Source organism: Phycodurus eques, chromosome 4, assembly GCF_024500275.1.
Source record: "Phycodurus eques isolate BA_2022a chromosome 4, UOR_Pequ_1.1, whole genome shotgun sequence".
Classification (NCBI taxonomy): domain Eukaryota; kingdom Metazoa; phylum Chordata; class Actinopteri; order Syngnathiformes; family Syngnathidae; genus Phycodurus; species Phycodurus eques.
The window spans coordinates 29,880,121-29,900,716 of record NC_084528.1 but is presented as its reverse complement, the minus strand read 5'-3'; the positions used below and the strand labels follow the sequence as shown (position 1 = coordinate 29,900,716).

General features: G+C 40.4%; 1 protein-coding gene and 1 long non-coding RNA gene across 2 annotated transcripts in view; one reads left to right on the top strand and one right to left on the bottom strand.

Moving 5' to 3' along the window:
* sntb1 (syntrophin, basic 1) overlaps positions 1–17,529 on the top strand; it is a 29,155-nt gene extending 11,626 nt beyond the window's left edge. Inside the window, 7 exon segments of the mRNA XM_061675199.1 lie at positions 394–511; positions 612–701; positions 2,935–3,024; positions 3,026–3,075; positions 3,969–4,165; positions 12,757–12,986; positions 15,187–17,529. Of these exon segments, the coding sequence (XP_061531183.1) occupies positions 394–511; positions 612–701; positions 2,935–3,024; positions 3,026–3,075; positions 3,969–4,165; positions 12,757–12,986; positions 15,187–15,279 (868 nt within the window). The 3' untranslated portion in view covers positions 15,280–17,529.
* Positions 350–15,635, bottom strand: LOC133401795 (uncharacterized). The gene is made up of 4 exons (XR_009768464.1): positions 15,106–15,635; positions 14,051–14,103; positions 12,768–12,961; positions 350–3,140 (listed from the first exon to the last, which is right to left on the bottom strand). It is a non-coding gene; the product is annotated as an uncharacterized LOC133401795 (long non-coding RNA).
* Positions 17,530–20,596: the final 3,067 nt, after the last annotated feature.

The window sequence follows — 20,596 nt, the reverse complement described above, 5'->3', positions numbered from 1 at the left end:
TAACAACTCAAAAGGCAGCGTGTTACATTATGCACCATGAAGCCTGCGACAGAACCCTTTTTTTTTTTTTTTTTAAATTCACATTCACTGAGCACACAATCAAAGATCTGCTCGCGGATCATTCTATACATGCATGTCTACGGAGGCCAGAAATAATCCATTACAGTAGTAAAAGGAGATTAGGGAAGGGCATTTAGAGGGAAAGGGCTATTTGTTTCAAATGCCCGCGGAGGTTTTAAAATACGGCAACTTCATTGCATTTTTAACCGGGATCAAAGAACTTAAGACCGAAACTTAAGACGAGAACATTTGATTATAGCTCAAATTGAGAAAAAAAAAAAAAAAAAAAAAGGGAAAGAATAAATAATCCTGTGATGAAATTGTCTTCTCCAGACAGGTGGAGCTGCACTCCCCCGACGCCAAACACACGGTGGTCCTGCGCTGTCCAGACCAGCCGTCTGCCCTCACTTGGTTCTCCGCCATGCATGCTGTCACATCCACACTGACGCAGGTCTGTCTCACACTTGCACAGCAAAGTATAGCCCGTATCACAGATCGGACGTGTAACGTGTATGTAGACTTTCCGAATGAACGCTATCATCTCATCGCAGCGAGCGCTTGCTGAGGTGATTCGTCACACAACCAGGACCGGGCTTGCGGGCAGCAAAGAGATTCGACACCTGGGATGGCTGGCAGGGAAGGTGAGGACAATGTGTGTGTGTGTGTGTGTGTGTGTTGTGGTGGTGTCTGTAGTATTTTTGTAGTTTTTTTTGTTGTTGTTCTAGTTTGTGTGTGACGACGTGTGCAGTATGTGTTGGTGTTTTTTGTTGAACAGCATAATTATTACCATTTATAAAACCTGATTATTTACATTCTCTTTTATGTTTTTATACAATACAGTATTTTCTTGTCCTTAAAAAAAATGTTCCAAAAACATTGTAGAGTTTTTTTTATTTATTTTTATTTTTTTTGGGTGGTCTGGAATGGATCAGTTCGTTTTAATGGCAAATATTGATTTGATCAATTCAAGGTGCCACTGTTCTTGGTTTGCTGAATGTGCGATCGTTTAGATCGTGACGGTTAATGTTAGAAGCTGAGAAAGGTGCGCAACAAAGCCCGTCGCCCCCCACACACAAGCACACATGTAGAATTATCAGGAATGTCCCCCACGCACACAGCAAGCAGCCAATCACGCGAAAGCCACCGTAATGACTCCATCTGTCGACTTCAATCCAAATCTGCCATATTTTATCATCAAATTCTAACCATTATTGCTACTCAACGACAAATTCTCATTATGTTCAAACGGTGACACTTGAGCCTGTAAAATCATGCGATGTGATTGGCTGAGACAGAATGTCAAAGAGCAGCTTAGGATTCCGTAGCTGAGCTGCAGATAGTCTCATAATGAGAACAGTTATGAACGTAAAATGCCAGGCGGTGGGTAGCAAATGTATATGAGCTGGGAATATAAAGGATTAACTGTGTGTGTGTGTGGGGGGGGGGGGGGGGGGGGTTGTTTGAAAGATGGGGGTTGCACGAGAAAGCAAATGTTTCAGTCATGTACCGATGCATCAACACCAGAAATAAATTAGCATTTCTATCACACATCCCGAATGGTCCGCATTCCTCCGGCATTCTGTTTTGGTTATTGACTTGAGAAAGAAGAGAAAAATAAAAGGCGTTAAGTCTGCATTTAACACAGTTCCAGATTTTATGTATTCCAGAGACATTACTCCTTTGTTTGTTGGAGTTTGTGCTTGAGCAACTTTGGTAAGAAACATTTTCAGCACTTTGCACCTTCATTGACATGTAAAAAATGCACATTAGGTTTAGAGGATGACAGCACAAACGTTTGAAACAACTGGTCCATTGTTTAAAAGCAATTTTCAGACAATGGAGCAAATGGATTTTGACAGTTTTCTCTGTGTCGGATAACCAAAGATGTCTCACGAATGTCTTAACGAATAGTGTGCCACCATCTATACTAGGGTAGGGCAAGTACCAAAATCAGGTATTGGTACACGGCAAACAAATCTTAACAAGAGTTTTTGTCTTATTACTAGTCAAAAATAATTAAAATACATAACATATTTTTAGACAATTTCTACTTGCTTCGAGCAATTGTTTTTATACTTGAAATAAGTTGAACAAAATGTACTCCACTGGCATTTTTTTCCAACTTAATTCAAGTTCATTTTTACTTGAAATGGAAATTGTTATTTCTTTTTTATTTAATATTTTTTTTACATTCTTAGGTGATGAGCTCTATTTTAAGTGGAATCAGATTAGTTTCGAGACCTTTGACTAGATATATGAAAAATATTCTTGGTATGATTTTGGGTTTTTGCAGTGTATTGGACCGGTAGCGACCTCATTTCAAGGTATTGGGTACTCGTCATGCCAGACACCGATACTTAAGGGGGAAAAAAAATCTGATATGAAATATGTCCTCCTCACCATTAGTTGGCGCTACACTGTAACGGTTTGAAACGTGTGAATCATGTGCATCAGAAAGTGTTTTGTTCACAATCATCCGTTATTGTGTTAATTGAAATTGTACGTATCAAAGGTGAATACTCGTACTGGCATTGGTTAGAAAAAAAAAAAAAGTGGTGTCAAACATCCCTAATTGCTCCATCAATTTTCGATACCGCTTCCAGACGTCCGTAATCCGTTGCTATACAAGTCTGAAGTCTGGTATCTAATACCTAAAACCAGAACTTGGATGAATGGACAGTTTACAGAAGAATGGGGTGTGAGCTCTGCAAATATTGTATTCATTTAAATCTCTTCATGTTCGGATTAATTCAAGCGTATGCAAAAGTTGGCATTGTCCGAACACTCGCGATTTGCTGTCGGCAGCGATTAGGATCGTTCAGCCCGTCGGAGGTCGATGCTCTCCACTGAGTTGCGTTTCTCGTATTTGGGCAGCAAAGCGAGAGCGAGAAGCAGCGCTGGAAGCCCGTGCTGGCGGTGGTGACGGAGAAAGACCTGCTGCTCTATGACAGCCTGCCACTGGAGCAAGGAGGCCTGGCAGAGTCCAGCGCACACGTATCCTCTTCTGGCGACACGGTGGGTTCGTCTTCACAGTGACGCACTCCAAACGTGCTCGAGGGAAAAACGTTGGATGTCTGCAACTGCAAAATGCCAAAATGTGATCTGTTTGTACGAAACACAACACGCGTTTTGTCACGAGAAATAAGTGGAAAAACTGAATGAATTGACTTTGATGAGATTCCAAAAAGAAGCTCTTGTATCTGAAAACGTCTTTTTGTCTTGCTGATTAGAAACAACAAATAAATAAATAAATACAGTAAGATGTTTTGACTAGAAAGAAAATAAATTCACAGGTAAGATTTTGCGTTTTTGCAGTGAAAAGTTGGTCAAAGTTGAACGCCCCAAAGCTGGTTGCGTTTTGGAAAAGTTGCACGTACAATGTTATTAAAACCATCCAGGATCCTCTCTGTTTTATCAAACAGCACATTTTTAATATTCTACTCAGCGTGTATTTTGGTGAGGAATATGAGTTAGGGGAGTCACGCATCTTATCTGGTTACAGTATGGCCGGAAAAGCGTTATCAGGCTCATAAGATTGAAGCGTCTTCACATGAATGCATGTGACCAATGACCTGACGATAACGCCAACCTTTTGTCAAGCTTCCTCTATTTGACCTGTTTTGATCCAGTGTTATATAAAAACATAGCCGGGGCAAACTCCGTCAGTGTCGTGTTCGTGAAAAAAATGCTTTATAGTGGACAGTCATGACTTAAGAATGTTAAAATGTAACTAATGTAACATTGCCTGTAAAGCTTTGATGATGGAGGCAATTGGAGCCTCTCAGAAATACATTCACTTTACAATTTGCATTTTGTATTGAAATGAGAACAACTTCACGCGGCATTTGATGATCTTGGTCTTTGCAGATTCCACTGTGTATTCAATGTGAGTTTTTGCGTTCCCCCAGCTTGGTGCACTCCGGGCCTGACGCGGGGTCCCCTTGCTCGGGCACCGAGCTCTTTTTCGCCACTCGAACCGGCACCCGCCTCGGAATCGAGACTTATCTTTTCCGGGCTGAAACCGGCAAGGATTTATCCCTGTGGACTCGACAAATCGTCAACGGCTGTCACGCTTCGGCCGAGATGATCAAAGAAGTCAGTACGAGTGAGTACAGCCGCATCGCAGTGACGTACCTGTGATTACACAGCGATACCTTGACTTAGAAGTCGAACAATATTGTACCGCGAGTTACCCGCATATCAACTCCATTTTGAAATGAAAGAAAATGTCAACAATCCATTCCAGCCCTGAAAAAAGAAAACAAGTACTGTATTTTAAAATATAAAGACATAATATAAGAGAATGTAAGGAAATAAGCGTGTTTTATGAAGAGTAATGAATCCAAAAGTCTCTCACACACACACGCAGTTATGTAGTAGTGTCTTGATGTGCCTTTAAGGGGAGGGGGGGGGGGGGCGTGGCCAAGTGAGTGACATCAGGAACTCAGACTTCAGCTCCAGTTGGTCATTTTCCACGCGCTAACATCTGCTCCTTGCTCCTTGCGAGTGTTTTCATTTTGTACTTCAATAAACGGTGCATCGGCGATTGTGTCGCTCCTTTTTTCCCCCCCACTTCACTCGAGTGGCGGCGTATCTGAAACTCTTTTGTACGTTACGTTTTGGCTTGCATCACAAAGCAGAAAAAAATCAATCAATCAATCAATCAATCAATCAAAAAAATCTCATCCACGCAATGGCAACGTGTACTTTGGGGCACGTGTAAGTCAAGGTAGAACTCTCAAAGGTAAACAGAGAAATGGCGACTGTCGCTGTACGAGGATGGAATCCAAAAAAGCGGCACAGGTCACTGCGCTGGATCCTGTGACGCTTCCTCTGATGTGTTCAGGCAAGCTGCAGCAGAACTGAGGAGGCGAGGGTACGCAAACGCACAGCCTGAAGCGTCGCCAGCCTAAAATAAAGTCGTAACGCAAGCTCATGAAGCAGAATGTCAACACAAACATCCACAGAAGCTAGAAGAGAGCCATATGGAAGATGTTTACAAGCTATTTATAGACGAGAAGGGCATTTTTCTGTTTGTAATTGTGTACTGACCGCCGAGGGAATTCCAACAGAGCCCCCTCCCCCGTCTCTCTCGCTCTGCCTCCCTTTTCTCTCTCTGCACAAAATGTCCTGGGAAGTGCTCGTCTCCCATGGGTGAGCAACCCCCGGCCCCTCCCCTCAGCAGCCCCAACTCATCGCGCGGTGCCAAGTTTCACTTCAGAGCCTCTTGGATCCAGCAGCCAAGTCTGCTTCTCGTCCTCTCGGTTCCTGTCATTTACGCATCATTTGTCGCAAACGAGCGTGTCTGCGTCGTGTTTGCGCTCACTTGTCCGACACCAAAGTGTTCAATCACGTCTGCAGTCGGCACATTTAAACGCCTAAAGGGGAATTCCCGCAACCATATTGTGTACGTCATACTTACTTGTGGGCAAATGTGACTTTTCTTAATCTTATATAGCTCCATGACTAAATTCTGTCTCGACGGAAGGACATGATTTGGAGCAGTCTTGGAATCGACAAGTGATTTTCCTTTTTTTTTTTTTTTTTTTTTTTTTTTGTGTGTGTGTGTTGTTTTTTTTAAAACTGCTTCTGTTGATTTTTGTTAGTTCGCACAAGTACAGTGGGCGCAAAGGTACACAAAAATCGCAGATTACATTTATTTATTTATTTTTTTTTGTGTGTGTGTGTGTGGGAAATAACTGCACCACAAACAGCTGCTTCTTTAAACTAAGATGCACTCACGCATTATTTACCAAAAAAAAGTAAATAATGAATATGGCTCATTAACAGGCAAACCATGGTAAATACATAATTTGGTAAAGCTCACACTACTCGACCTGCACTAAATGATTGAGGCTGACTTTTCCTTTTGGATTTCGGCTTAAAACTCCAAACTCATACGGTGATGCGTGCCTTGAACTGGGCAGTCACAATCGGTAGCGGACTCACGAGGTTACATTACAGCAACAGCCGTGGAAAGTGCTGGATGTTTATGGCGGATTTCACAAGACGTCAGTGACATGATGTTTATTCTTGGAGCATGACTGGAAACCCCCCCCCCAAAAAAATTAATATTAAAAGTTGAAAAGCGTGATCAGGACATGACTTTAGCGTTAGCCAGATGCAAATTATACTTAGTGCTTAACACAATGTGGACAAATGTCCCGAGAGGGCAAAATAAACTTTTATCAGTTGTTCAATTCAAAACGTGAAACTCACATTTAAAAAAACTATTCGTGAAACATCATTTTCATCAGTGATTGTTTCTAATGTTATATTCATGTTTCTTCAGTTGTTGAATAATATATATATATATATACACACACATTTACACATATATATATTTGTGCTAATATATATTATTTATGCTCATAAAAGTTTTAATACAGGGTTTTAACGCATGAAAATCAGATTCAACACACAAGGTGAAGAAGCCTCAACTAATGAGAAGAAAAGTGTTGAAAAGGAATGTTTGTTCAATATTGAATTTTAGCCCAAAGTTGGTCCCGGAACGTGGCGAATGTTGGCAATTTCAAGATGGATTAAACATTAATTAATCGTTATGCAGCCATATTTGTCTTCAATTTTTTTTTTTTTTTTTTGTATTAGTGATCAATTTAGCAAAAAGGCAGAGAGAGACCTTGTCTCGAGGTTTGGCAAATGTTGCTTTCACAAGCATCACGGAAATGTGAAAGCTGCTGGACGTTTTGGGAAATGCAATTGAAATTAAATGAGCAGCCAGGTGAATAGGAAAGCTGATGTAAGCTGGAACTTCATTTCTTTTGAGAAAGGTCAGATTTTTTTTCCTAAAAGCTTTTTGATTTACAATGCTTTTCAAAATGTATTTGATTGAGAGCGAAAGTAAAAAATGACCATCATTTACCTGCTGTGACATCCTAAGTGCAGCACGGCAGGGTTCTAAAATCATCAGAGCGTAACCTACAGTTAATGTCATTTTCAAGCTCAAACAAGTGAGAGTAAAACTTTAAATTTGGTCCCATGAAAGCCTTTTATGGCTTACGCATATTGTTATGCTTGCCGTCTTCGTATAAATTATTGTTTCCTATCAGATCCTCTCTTTATCACAAATGTCGCTTCACTCTTTACTATCACCGTTTCTCGTGCCCTTTTGCCCACCGTCAGACAAAAAAGACAAGAATGTAGACGCTACCAGAAAGAAATCTCTGCCTGTCTGTGCTTTCTGGCAGGAAGCCCTCCCTCGCCCTACACATCAAAGTTCGACGACTACAGTTTCACTTTTCATCTGCGATCGCAAACAGAACAAAAGAGCCTTTCACGCTTCTCAGCTGTCACACACGCCACCAGGAAGGCATTTGCCTTGCAAAATTGTCAGTATCTTACCCAAATGATCTTGTAAAGCTCCTTTGGGGTTTTCACTTCCCTTCTTCGTGAGCTTACATTGTTTTGCAGTTCCTCGTAGAGGAGGAGCAAGATTAATATACCAAAGTGCACCTGGCAAAAGACCCACACCTTTTATATGGATTGGTCCATACACTGCCTTTTAAAGATTATACAGAAACATTTGACAATAAATTTCACATTTCTTCCGCTGTGTTTTAAAAGCATATGTCTGGACCTTCTTATCATAATGTAAACGCACAACTGCGACCCTAACAAGAACAAACGCTTTCCAAAATGTACGGTTGAAATGATCTGTTTCAGAGGCACACAGTTTCTGTCATAAAAACCTTTCACTGTTCAGGCCCGGCTTGAAGTCGTCGCACTTTCACGTTACTAACGTTCATTTAAGTGTAAAAATAATAAGTTAATAACGGCAGAGGAAGACCAAGACAACCAACACGTACTTAGCGTGTTTGTGTAGCAGTGTAAGAATACGCGGTCAGGCAGCACGGGTATACGATCATTTACGGCCACATTTACTGTTTTTCATTCAATCGTTTGATTTATTTATTGCCTACGATTTTTTTCATCCAAATATTTACTGCAATTCTGACTTCATTACTGCGTTTGTGTAGATTAGCAAGAGACTATCGTACCCCGATGTCACCTTATTGCTACACTTGTACGAGAGCCAACAATGCTAAAAAGGGAAACGGACGTGTGAAGCTGACTGGTCTTCATCTCATCACTTCCATCGCATGTCCCCGAAGGATGATTATTTTATTTGAGATTTGTCTAATTATACTAGGCTTTACACGATCAGGATTTTTGGGGCCGATAACCGATCAGCGAGTTTAAAAACACGCTGACCGATCACCGATCTGATCGCGAGATGGAGCAATGTGTCTATTTAAATGACCTGTTCATTTACTGTATATACTTGTGGACTTAATAGCTCAAAAAATTATATTTACAATAAATAATGTATCTTTGCTCCTCTATTTATGCCAGTGAGGCATAGTGACAGACAGAACAAATGAATGGTCTTCTATTAGATGGCAGGAAGTAAATACAGTAATTAATGTATCCACTTTTTGTGACATTTTTGTTTGTTGGTGTGGCGAGAGATTTTTCAATTGTAAAATATGTTCTCTATGCTTTATGAGGTTTGGAAATCACCGCTCTCGTCAGATCGTGTATTCTAATCAGTCTGGTCAAACCAACATTACAACATGACAGAAATAATGGGTGCTAACTTACTGTTATTAAATTACTTTATTTTTAATTAAATGACTTCACCCACACCGAAACTGTAGAGCATGATTCGACAGAACGGCGGCATGTTTACGTACAACCGTTGGTGCTAGCACTAGCTTGCTAGGCTACATAATGTTTTTGTTGCCTGCTTGCGAGCCGTATCGTATTTAAAAAGGACGGGAACATACCTCCAGCAGGTCTTAAATGGACGTACTCTCCTGTCCTGAGCACCGGTGACCACCAACACACATTTTCCCCCATTTTGTGTTTATAATACAGTCGGCGCGATCCACTCTTGTTGTCGTCGCCACGGTAACGAGTGTATCCGGTCGCATTTGAGTTGACGAGATAAAGCCCAGTGATCGTAAAAAACGGGACGCGGTGGTATCGGAATACAAGATTTTATTGCAGTAGTCTGACATAGTGCAATCGTGAAAGAGCACATTTGTCCTGTAGTCTGATCGTGTTGTCTGTCCCACATCGCCGACATGTTTTTTACAATTTTTTTAAATAACTTCATTGGCCGTCAGATATTTACAGTACTACGTCAAAAGACATGCGACAAGGCTTAAAAAAAAAAAAAAAAAAAAAAAAAAACAACTAGCTTTTGGATTCAAATATACTGTGCACGCGGCGACGTGGAGCAAATGTCTTTTGCGGAGCCGATCGATGACGTCATTGATCGGATCGGCGAATTATAACATTAAAGCCGATCAGCATAAAACGCTAATGATCGGCCGATACCGAACAGGCCGATAAAATCGGTGTAAAGTGTAAATTATACTGACATTCGCTTGTTTTACACTTGCATGACAGTTAAGGATGTTAAAAATGGGACTCAAAACATTGGCAGTGCTGTCTTAAGGTTGAATGACTGTGACAGTTTGAGTCTGAAACTGATCAGTTCCTGTAGAGTTCGGGTGACGGGGGAGCTGGAGTCTGTCTCAGCTGAGCTTAAAAGCGGGGTTCGCCCTCGGCTGGTCACAAGTCAGTCAGAGTTGAGCGCATATACAGTGTAGACAGACAACCGTTCACGTGTGCGAACCGCAACGTGCTTCCACGGATGATTTCAATTTTATGTAATTCCTCCTTGACCACACACACGAGGATTATATTATTTCCCATGTGGAAACGTAAGTGTAAGGGTCATTTTCACATATTTTGATCAAGACACACAAAAAAAGTATCCCACAATTGCAGTTTTGTGCTGATGAATGGACTCTGTGATATTTCTTTCATAATGAAATGCAAATTGCCACTTCCGAAAAAATGGCTCTGATTGGCTGTGACATTACGTAGTGATTGTAATTGTGAACAAGTTCCTTTTGTGATGTCATTTCTAAGTGCTTTTGGGTATTTTAACAAAATACCCAAAAATATTTGTATTCAAACTATGTGTAAGAGTGTGTGCCAACACATAACACTATAAAACGAAATTAGAACATTTTCTCTACAAACTTATTTGGTGTAAATTAATGTGCGGTGGAAGACAACCATCTGCTGCTCAGTAAACGGAAAATTAAAGAATTTCCAAATTGTGCTCAACCATAATGTGATGCAAACGAGTGATGAACAGATGACAAGCTGGATGAGGACGGGATTTAGTGCTACGTAAGATTTGACTGTCAACAACGACAACAACAACAAAAACATTCGAGTGAAACAAAAGGTGCTTTTGCAAGCAACAGGGAGCAGTCGCACACATACTTGAATATACTGTACACACACAACCATGCAACAGTGTTCTCCCGGTGCACACACACAAACACACACAGTGTAAACACGTCCTTTTCATGTTATCAGTAAATAATGGCGAGATAATAACTTGCCTCTGGCTCTCTGTCCCTTCTTCGCCCAAACATGCAGCTCACTACAGGAAATGATATCACAAGAGATGAGCTTTTGCGGTTGAAAAAAAAATAAAATAAATAAGGATGGGGCCTTTATGTGTGCCAAGACCAACATTAAGACTTTCAAATAATGAGACTTAAATGTAGCCTGATCGCACTGGGTGGCAACGAAGCAGACGTGACATAAAAGTACAACTTTGCGATGCGTAAATTAAGAAGCAAGTGAAAATGCGTCAGGGAGAAAGTAGTGCTGCAGAACAGATTAATAACGCCGAACGGTGCTTATAGCCAGCAAAAAAACAAAAACAAAACAAAAATACGCTGCTCTTAAGTGGCTTCTAGCTGTGGTTGCCTCCGCGAAGCAGTTGGACTACACGACATATCAATTTGGCTTCCGGCTCAAGATTTCTTCACCAATCTTTATTCTACAGCCGAAAGGTTCTATTTCTACATGTGCAAGAATCTATTTGTTTTAATGGGGACATATTTTGCAAAGCAACGTTTTCTAGTGTTTGGGATGTACAGTAATATTGTCTCTTTGGTGCCTCAGTAAAGGTGAAATATGAATGAAAAGTCGTCTACGAATTCCTGAGTTCCAGACGTTATTCTGAAATCGGGTCGTTCAAATCTCTCGAATTTATCGACGTCGCTAGCGAAAATCTCCGCTTCCGAGCCAGCGCCGTCAACATAACAAATACGCGCGCTCTCACGTGTGGGTCTTCGACACGGAGGCAACCAATCAGAGGGAAGGGGAAAAGGGTCTTAGCCAAATATGGTCAACACGGATGCAAAAGTGGGTCAAAGAGGGGCCTCTTCTGGACGCAAGGTGTTCTTTTATAAGTCCGTGTTAGAGAGTCACTCTGTGGAGGTCTAAATAGCCAAAATACGGGAGCGTTAAAGGGTGTGCAGCATGGTGCGCTAGTGGATAGCACATCTGCCTCACAGTTCTGAGGTCCAGGGTTCGAATCTCTCTGTGGAGTTGGCACGTTTTCCCCATGCTAGGGTACTCTGGCCTATCTCCCCGCATTCCATAAACATGGCGGGTTCAAAAATACTCCAATAGGTGAATACCAAATGAGGACAAGTGTCACAGAAAACCGACAGATGGATGGATTTGCAACACAATGTGCTTGCGGTTGCAGGTAAAAGGTCAAATGAGTGCAGTGTAACCTCAAATGTCAAGCGCCTCTGAACTCGTAGAGTTTGTAATTTGCGGCACATTTTCGGGACATGCATCTGAAGCTGCTCGAAATTTGAGCTCCAAGTCTCAGCGTGCCCGACGAGACCGCGTTTCAGCGGGCATCGAGGTGGCGATTCAAAGAGAGTGTGGGAGCAACTTTGACAAGGACAAAATAATTTTGTGTTTATGCCTTGTTTTATAGTGGAACTTTATTTGTTGTCCACGTGTGGGGACAAAGGTTGGGAAGAAAAAAAACCACCACTGCACTAAAAGTGAAACAAAACAAAGGGAGCCATTTTTCATTATTTCATTTTCTGTGCATTTGTATTCAATGTGTTACTTTTACTCCCCACCTCATTTTGGTCCTTCCATTTTATAGAAATTATTGTGGGTTAAATATGATCGATACGAAGCATTACGAGTTTTTTTTTTTTTTTTTTTTTTTTTTCTCTTCTCCAGTGACCTACATATCTTAAAGCAAACTATTAATTGCACGGGGACTCTCATCTAAAATCTTTGAGGTTTCCAATGTGTAATGTGCTGAATGTTTTTAAGTTGCCCACTGGGATGTGGCACAGGCCCCAAGGTTTCCTAACCAGATTTCTTCAGCCTGAAAAGATTAATTCCTTTTGTTGATTTTTGAAGCATTTTCAAAACAAGATGGCTGAGGTTGCTGTAGTGAAGAGTTTTTTTTTTTTTCTTTTCTTGTCCACACGGTAAAAGGCGTTCTTCAATCCCTCAGGGATTAGTTTTATCTCAAAGCTACATTGGGGGGGAAAAAAAAAAATGGATCTCAACCAAAGGGCTTGCGCTATCTAAGATCATACATTTTTACATTAGCTCTTGCTTATAATGTCCGCACTTTAATCTAGATACGGTGTGATGGAAGAATAATACCGTATGTCATTTTCAAAAAGTAGACTCCCAGGATAGGCTTAGCTCCTCAACCCACCACAATATACACATTTATGAACTGATGTCTGCTTATATTCTATCAACTGTAATTTACATGGAACACAAACGATCCTAATCAAACAAATCTCTCAGGTTGTCTTTACCTGGGTCAGGAGTGCCGGCTGGTGATCCACTACGAGCAGGGCTTCTCCGTGTTGGCTGAAGCCAAAGTCCGAGACGGTGAGAACCAGGACGAGGGGCCACGGCAAAGTCCGACCAAAAAACGTGTGCTCCTGTCCTACCCTTACGAAAAACTGAGGATGTCGTCGGACGATGGAGTTCGGATGCTACTCCTGGACTTTGGAGGAAAAGAAGGGGAGATTGTGAGCGTTTTGCTTTTCCTTCAACGATTAAATAAGTTTCGATGTGACAATAGCCCTGTAATTTGGGATACAAGTGATGATGTGCAGGCTTGACCTGTATATGATTTTGATATTTTCTTTGTGTTGTAAAGTTTCATAGGATCTTCTGATTGGAATCAATGGAGTTGGTTTTCTGACAGCGAAAAGAGGTCAAAAAGAAACTAAAAATCCAGGTCCCTAGGCCCTAACCTGTATTTTATTGGGATAACAGTTAACCGGCACTACAATGGAAAATTGCAGCCCGTCATCAGAGACAAACTCCTGAAATGAAATCAGCTGCAGCCACGTCTGTCCCCTGTCGTAAGACTTGTAATCAGTTGGAGCCGCTGCGTAACGAGCGGAGGTCGCTCCTTCTTCCAAGCCGTCAGCACCGATTACAGTTAAACTTACAAAATCAACAGCACAACTGCCGCTTCCCTATGAAATGTTGGCATTTACGCTTTGGAAAATGTCACTTTTTTTTCATCCCCCGAACATTTGATCACACTATGAGTATTAATGTGGGTTTCAATTCCAAGACTGACTAACGGTTTTTTAGGAAGACAGCAGTGAAATGCTAAAAGCGACTTAATTAATGACGACCCTCTTGGCCTGCGGGATTTAGCTAATGTAAACGGAGGTGTTCCTTTCGTCTAAAACTCTCTCCATCACAATTTACAGCTCAGTATAAATGAAAAGTCTCTGTTGTCTACAAGGAGACATTTTGTTGACAACACGGCTTCCGAAAAAAATCCCAGGGCACTTGTGGATTTGGCTGATGGCTCATTAGCTCAACTTTTGAAAGACAAATCTGCTGGGCCTTTTCATCATCATGTTGACTTTACTGTTGTTATTTGGTACAGGCACAATCTGGTTTCTAAATTTGTCTCCGCACTTGACTGTTTACCTTTCCCGCAGAGACATTCGGACTGAACCAAACCAAAATAGTCATCTGAAAAATAGACTGAATGTCTCAGTGTTAGCCGCGTTTCGAGTATTGTCATTGATCATCAGCATGCAAAATGGTATCACTAATTTGTAATTACCGGTAGTCATGCTGAGCTGTTGGTGTTACAGTATTCGGTCATCACGCAAAGACCTGGATGAAAATGGAAAAATGATTACCTGAGGAATTAAAATAGGGCCCAATTATTTGTCAATGTAGAAACGTGTAGGACTCCTGCCAGTTGTCGAAAAGGAATAATAAATCATCGCTGTATAAACCGTTGCTGAGCCATATTTGTAAAGGAACACTAAAAAACTGTTTTACAACAGTGTTTTCCATAAAAACAAACTAAACAATTGTTATTAGACAGTTTTAGCACTATAAACATAGATCTATCCTTTAACAACAATTGCTGTATGTTCAGTGTTTTGAAATGTTTAAGCAGAATTGTTTGGGATGTCTGTGTCCAACTAAAGGCATACACTTAAAGCCCCAAAATCATTCATACCATGGCAAAAATTGGGTGCAACAAAAACATTTTTTCCTGAAAATTACACACCTGCCAAAAGACTGCAAGAGGTTGTTTTAATGGTTATTAAATAATTGTCAAAATGTCCAAAATTCATCAAATATAGACTTAATTGTAATTTTTTAAAATGTTTTATTGATTTCGCCTTCTTTGTATTAATGTAGGTTAAGAGAGAAGTTAGCAGGATCCATTGAGAACGGCGCACAAGATTATTATAGTAATAATAATTCCTATTATAGGAATATAATTCTATAATATAATTCATTGATTCATTCATTGGTAGATTAGACTGGCGAGTGTCGTAGAAGTATTTGAATCTCAAATTATTAGCAGACTTGTGCAATTGTGTAGACAGACTATAATTAATGCGACATGGTTTACTGGAGAAAAGCAGTCGTCATCAAAGTTTTATAGGAGCAAGCAAACAGCGGTTTAAGAGGGAATTTATAGGTTGACGCTTCCTTACAGGCCTCAGGAAAGGAACTGAGTCATAGCGCCAGTGAAATGCCCCATTGTTAGGCGAGGAAGAAAAAAGGCTTTTGTTCTCACACATCTTAATAGGAAGGTCTAATCCGTGTTGCAATGGCAAATGTTGACCTTTCAATCATGTCATCTTTTACACTTACTCAGGATGCGGCTGTTTATTTCCCTTCCTTCGTGTTTCATGTTGCGTCCAGAATGTCACCGTATCCATTGTTCTCCTGCAGCAACTGGACCTGCACTCGTGTCCCAAGCCAATCGTCTTTATCGTCCACTCCTTCCTCTCTGCCAAGATCTCCAGGCTGGGCTTAGTGGCCTGACCGCAACCCCCGACTGGACGTCCGCTGTTGCGTGTCCACATCTCTGCAGGCCGCGCGCAGTAGACCACGCTGAACCGCCCTCGGTCCGAGACCCAAGCCGAGTGAATGTAGCCTCTCTTTGCTCCGAGTAAGATTGGAGAAAGATGTTGAGAGTTCAGGGTCATCTGTCGAAGAAACGTGAAGAGTGAACATTGACAACAGAGAACAAAACCTTGAGCGGACCCGAAGCAGATAGACAGATGTGAAGAATGATCGGGCAGTACTGAAATATTCAACACTTTTGTTTCAGTTCATTTGTCATCAGATTGCAGCATTCTTAATTTCACTGTTTCCTCTTTGTCCTGTTAGCAATGTCAGCATTTCTCATCAACCATACAACACAAAACGTTATTCTGCTTTCAGGTACTGCATGATAAAGAGGACTGTTTAATACAAATTCTAATTGAGCCGGGAAATGTTTTGATCAAACACCTGTTGTGAATTGTACAGTTTAGCTCCTCGTTGGAGAGCGGCGAGTTGTGCAAAAAGTACTGAAACGTCAATGTGCATTTAAAGGTTTTGAGAAGGTCACATTAATTTAACCTGTACTGCGTCTAGTGCATTTTAGATGAATCCCGAACGTTCGCCCGAAAGCCGCAACGTTTAGCGAGTAGTCTATGTTCGCAGATAACTCGGCTAACTCAAATGACACTGACCGTATTGCTTTAAAAGTCTGCATTCAAAAACCAACCGTGCTATTACAGTGTTGAAGTGCAAATTCTATTTTTGTAGCTACAGTGTATTTCCGATCATGGTAGCTATAGCATTGGCATTTGTGTTTATTGTTCCAGCTGTGTGTTCATAATAAAACTCTAATCATGCATGCATACAAACTAGTCATGTTAAGACGAGGACGGGATTGTTGTCCGCCCCCCGAGTGCAAACACAAATGACTGATGTGATATGATCCCAGTCACCCTGTAAAATGTTACGTAGCTTCACGAAAGCTAAGGACTACGTAGGGTTTGCCCACTTCATTGTCATCGCTCCCCTGCTCAGAAATTTCAACTGTTATTGAAATGATTATTTTGCTTCTTGGGAGCATGAATCCCATAAATTCTATCTATTTTTGTCCTGATCCAAAGGTTTAAAATTTTAATTAGTCTTTTTCAGCCCTCAACCCATTTCTTTTGCTTCCAGTGACAACCGGTAATTGTCATCACTATGAGTTCTGTAGTTGCAGGTGGCCCCCGCATCTTTATATTTGATATAATATAACACACTACACTATATATGTAACTGATTGCGCAAATGTAACAAAATCCACCTACTTTACCCAAATGATTTTCAAGTGGAACCTCCAAAGTCAAGCAAATAATCTGGAGTTGAATAAGTATTTCACTGTGGAGCGCTGCTTTAATTCCACAAATGGCCACCGCAGTGATATTTCACAAACCTCTTTGGTGGCAATCCTCGGTAACGTTTTGCTTCGTCATGCAACCGCTACCAGGGGAACTTCTAAAATTCACCCAAAAATCCAAATCAAAGACATGAAGTATTGTTTGTTGTTCTAATGCAATGAGGCAATCAAGCATTCAAAATAAGTGCAAAACACTGCGGCCACCTCGTTCTTGTGCCTTGGAAATGGATCGTTTTGCGAGGAATACCTCACAGGATGAACGCGGAAGGACATTTGCCACAATAGCTGCAATCGTTTGATATTTGAGTTTTCACATTTGATTCCCTTTTTTTGGTGTGCAGTTTGAATGATGATTTTGCAACACGTTTTGTCTAATTCAAGTGATTGTTAGGCAACGCAGCAAATTGTATCGCAGCAACAAATACAATCAAAGTACGGAGTGAGACGTTTTATGCTGCTTGACAATAATGCCTTCATTTGTCACTCAGAATAACAAACTCAATGTTTTTAACTCAATGGATGCATATAAATTATGTATTTAAAATGGATTAGGTGTGGAGGTGTGTTAGTAGTTTGTGTATTCCGTGGCTTTGAGAGTGATTTGTGACTCATTTCGTTCTGCCCATTTAGCAGAAAAGATTCATGTGTCCTGAACGAAAGAAGAGGCCTATAATTTTGCAAAAATTGAGGCTCTTTGACATTATTTAGCAATGGTTATTCACCATCCTCACTCTCAAATGAACAAAAAGAACTTTACACACTTGGAATTGTTTACCAGAAGATTTATGACAATGTTTTTTGTCACAATAAATGAAGCCCAGCTTCCTCTGTGAATCATAAACCACAATAAAGCAAACTCATTTTCTGCGAGGCACAAATAAATTGTTGCGTGGCCAAACGTGCACGGTCACTGAGCTTTCCCACTGACTCAGAAAAGAACGGCCTCGCTGACACACAATGTCCGCCTCTTTGTTTGGACTGCCAGTTAGATTCATGAGCGACACACTGCAAAAGATTGAAACGTTTCAAATTTAAATAAACAGCAAAAAAAAAAAAAAAAAAAAAAAAATTTCTTTTTGTTTCCTACAAAGTATAATATTAGGAGGGGAAAAAAGTTCCAACTCCCCGGAAAATAATTTATACAGAAATATATTCTGCATTTTTGCACAATTTGACCCCAAAACACTTTGTCAATTCAAACTCTGAGCGGCATCTTCAGGCGTGACAGAAAGCGTGACTCGCTGAGTTTTTCTGCTAATATATTTTAGTTAGTTTCCACAAAATAAATAAATACAAGTAGGTGAGTTTACAAATGGTGAATCACGAATTGGTCGGGGTTCACTACAGGTTCTTTGTGTCTATATTTTTGCACTTTGTCCGTCATTTCCTCTCACCTGGTCTCGTCAGCCAATAAGCAGCCAGCTTCCCATTCTGTCGTGACTTTTTGATTAGTCAGTCTATTTCGGGCCACAGTTTCTTCTTGGAGGTTTCATTGTTCCGACTGCATGTGTCCATGTACTTCAATCAGTCGTAGACAACACATGCAGGTGTCGTTTGTGTGCTTCTACGTTATGCGTGAAGGGCTGATCCTTGGCTCGCTCGCTATTTGTATTCCTCGCCTGTGTAGTCTGTTTGCTTGTTTGTGGGTTTGCATGCGAGGGAAGGTGGTAAATAGGCTTAATACGCGCCAAGAGGGAGAAGGACCCAACGGACAACATTGGGAATTGGAAAGTTCGGAAAGGTATTCAGCAAGATGAGAGGCTGACGGGCCAAAAACAAACCTTCACTTAAATGTTTGGAGGATTTGCATTGATTATACAAACTAAAGATAATTGCATATGAGGTCTTAGTCCACTGGGTTCACATTCCAAGTCTTCCACATTGTCAAAGGTGCTCTCCGTCTGCCTTCATGTGTACTAAGGGGCAAAGAAAACAAAAGGAGAAAGTGTTTCAAGCAAACATTGCTTCTATGCGATATTGTTTACTGAAAATATATTTTGCTCATGCAGCTCAGTCAAAAAAATTATTAAAATACATTATCCTACACATGCAAAGATGTCTATTGAGTAGCTGAGTTTAGCAACACAACAGTAAAGGTCTCAAGATCTACATAAGCGTTTCAATTTCACATTCCTGTTAGTGACCCATTTGAGGGCTTAAAAGCAGACTTATTTGGATGGCCTTGTTTTTTCTTTTCTTTAAAAAAAAAAAAAAAAAAGTGATGTCTACTGATATGTTTTTGGCTGAATGTCAAACTTCAATTAATTTGAAAGGGCATGACACGAACAGGTCTTTCTCAGGCTCTTTAGATGAAACAAAAGCAAAAAGACATTTTTATAGCATACGAATTAACAGTGTTCAAACTGTTAAATGTAGCAATTGTCTGCATCTAACTGTTTATATGAAAGACAAGCTGTTTGTTTTTTGGGTGATGCTTTCATGCCTGAGCTGCTTTGAACAGTAACACCAACGCGCCCGCCCCGTTTGAATTCGTGGTGCTCTCTCCGTCCGATTGCTACACGCACACGCGCAAACACAACTACAACGTAATGTTTATACTCGCCTGTTTCCATTGATTGCACTAAACCTGACCTCTCTTTGTGCAGAGGAACTTTGACGGCTCCTGTTTTTGAATACTTCCACTCTCTGGAAATATCATGATAAAAGAGATGTAGATGTGTGTGTGTAATATACAGGGTATATTACACACAAAAAAATAAATACAAACATCATATTAGCAGAAAGGCAGATCTAATCTTTATATGATCAATAATAATTGCCTGCTACCCTGCAATATGTGTCCGTCTGTGTTTTTGGACAATATTTTGTTCTGGATTATAGTCCTTCAGCTACTTTTAACATGGACTGTAAAACCCCAACATGAGACATCAACTCTAAATAACATTGTTCCCATTATGGTGTTTAAATGTGGTGCTTGTTAATTACACCATTCACAATCCTAATTTAATTACAGTATGTAGTGTGGAGTCACACCATGACTAATAGTTGTAATTTATAGTATATTTAGTAGTAATAGCAATAATAACAATGGTTGAACGGGTGGTACCTGGTGCTCTTTGTTTTTGTTTTTTTAGTTAAAGACACTCCACATGACTGGAAAAAAAAAAGATTTTCAACCCCAATTAAGAGGTTCAGTTATCTTGGATCCAACTATTGATTGTAGATTCAGAAAAAACAATTTTGAATCAAGGGCAATTCTGCTTGTTGTTTTTGGACTACAGTACTATAATTTCCTTGAGACTGCCTGACAAGAGGTGGGGAAAATATTTTATAATGAAGCACAACACCTTCCGGCTTTGTAACCCTTAAGTGATCATGAATGATACAAACAACACTATCTTACAGTAGTACCTTAATATGATCTTATTTTTGGCAAGGACACGAGAATGTTGACTGCAATTGTTAACCTTGTGTGTGAGGGACCTCAGAGATTTGGCGCAAGGTTTATTTTTCCAAAAGACGGGCATACACATTTTCAAGATCCAATCAGGTCAATGAGGGATCTTTATCTTTATCTTGTGTACATTAAAGTATGTTTAGATAACTTGGGTATGCGGTACTGCTTTTAATAAGTATCATTTTGAAAGGTAAACAATGGGGAAAAAATCTAGAGTGTAATGACAAACGTTGAACACTCAGCTCAACTTCTAAGTTGTTCTAATTTCAAAATACTTTTCTTTTTTTTCTTTTTACTGTCGGAAACCAAGTCCATAGGGGCATTCCTAATTGCCACTGTAAAATAAAAAAGTAAAGCTCCTCACCATTTTAAGGCATCTGACAAAAGTCATGGGAAGGAAGAGGAAGCTGTTGGCAGAGTAATATTGTCACCGCATGGCGTTTAATGAAAATTGAGATGAATATAGAATAAGTGATTGTCTAACCTGTGATTACCTGGCA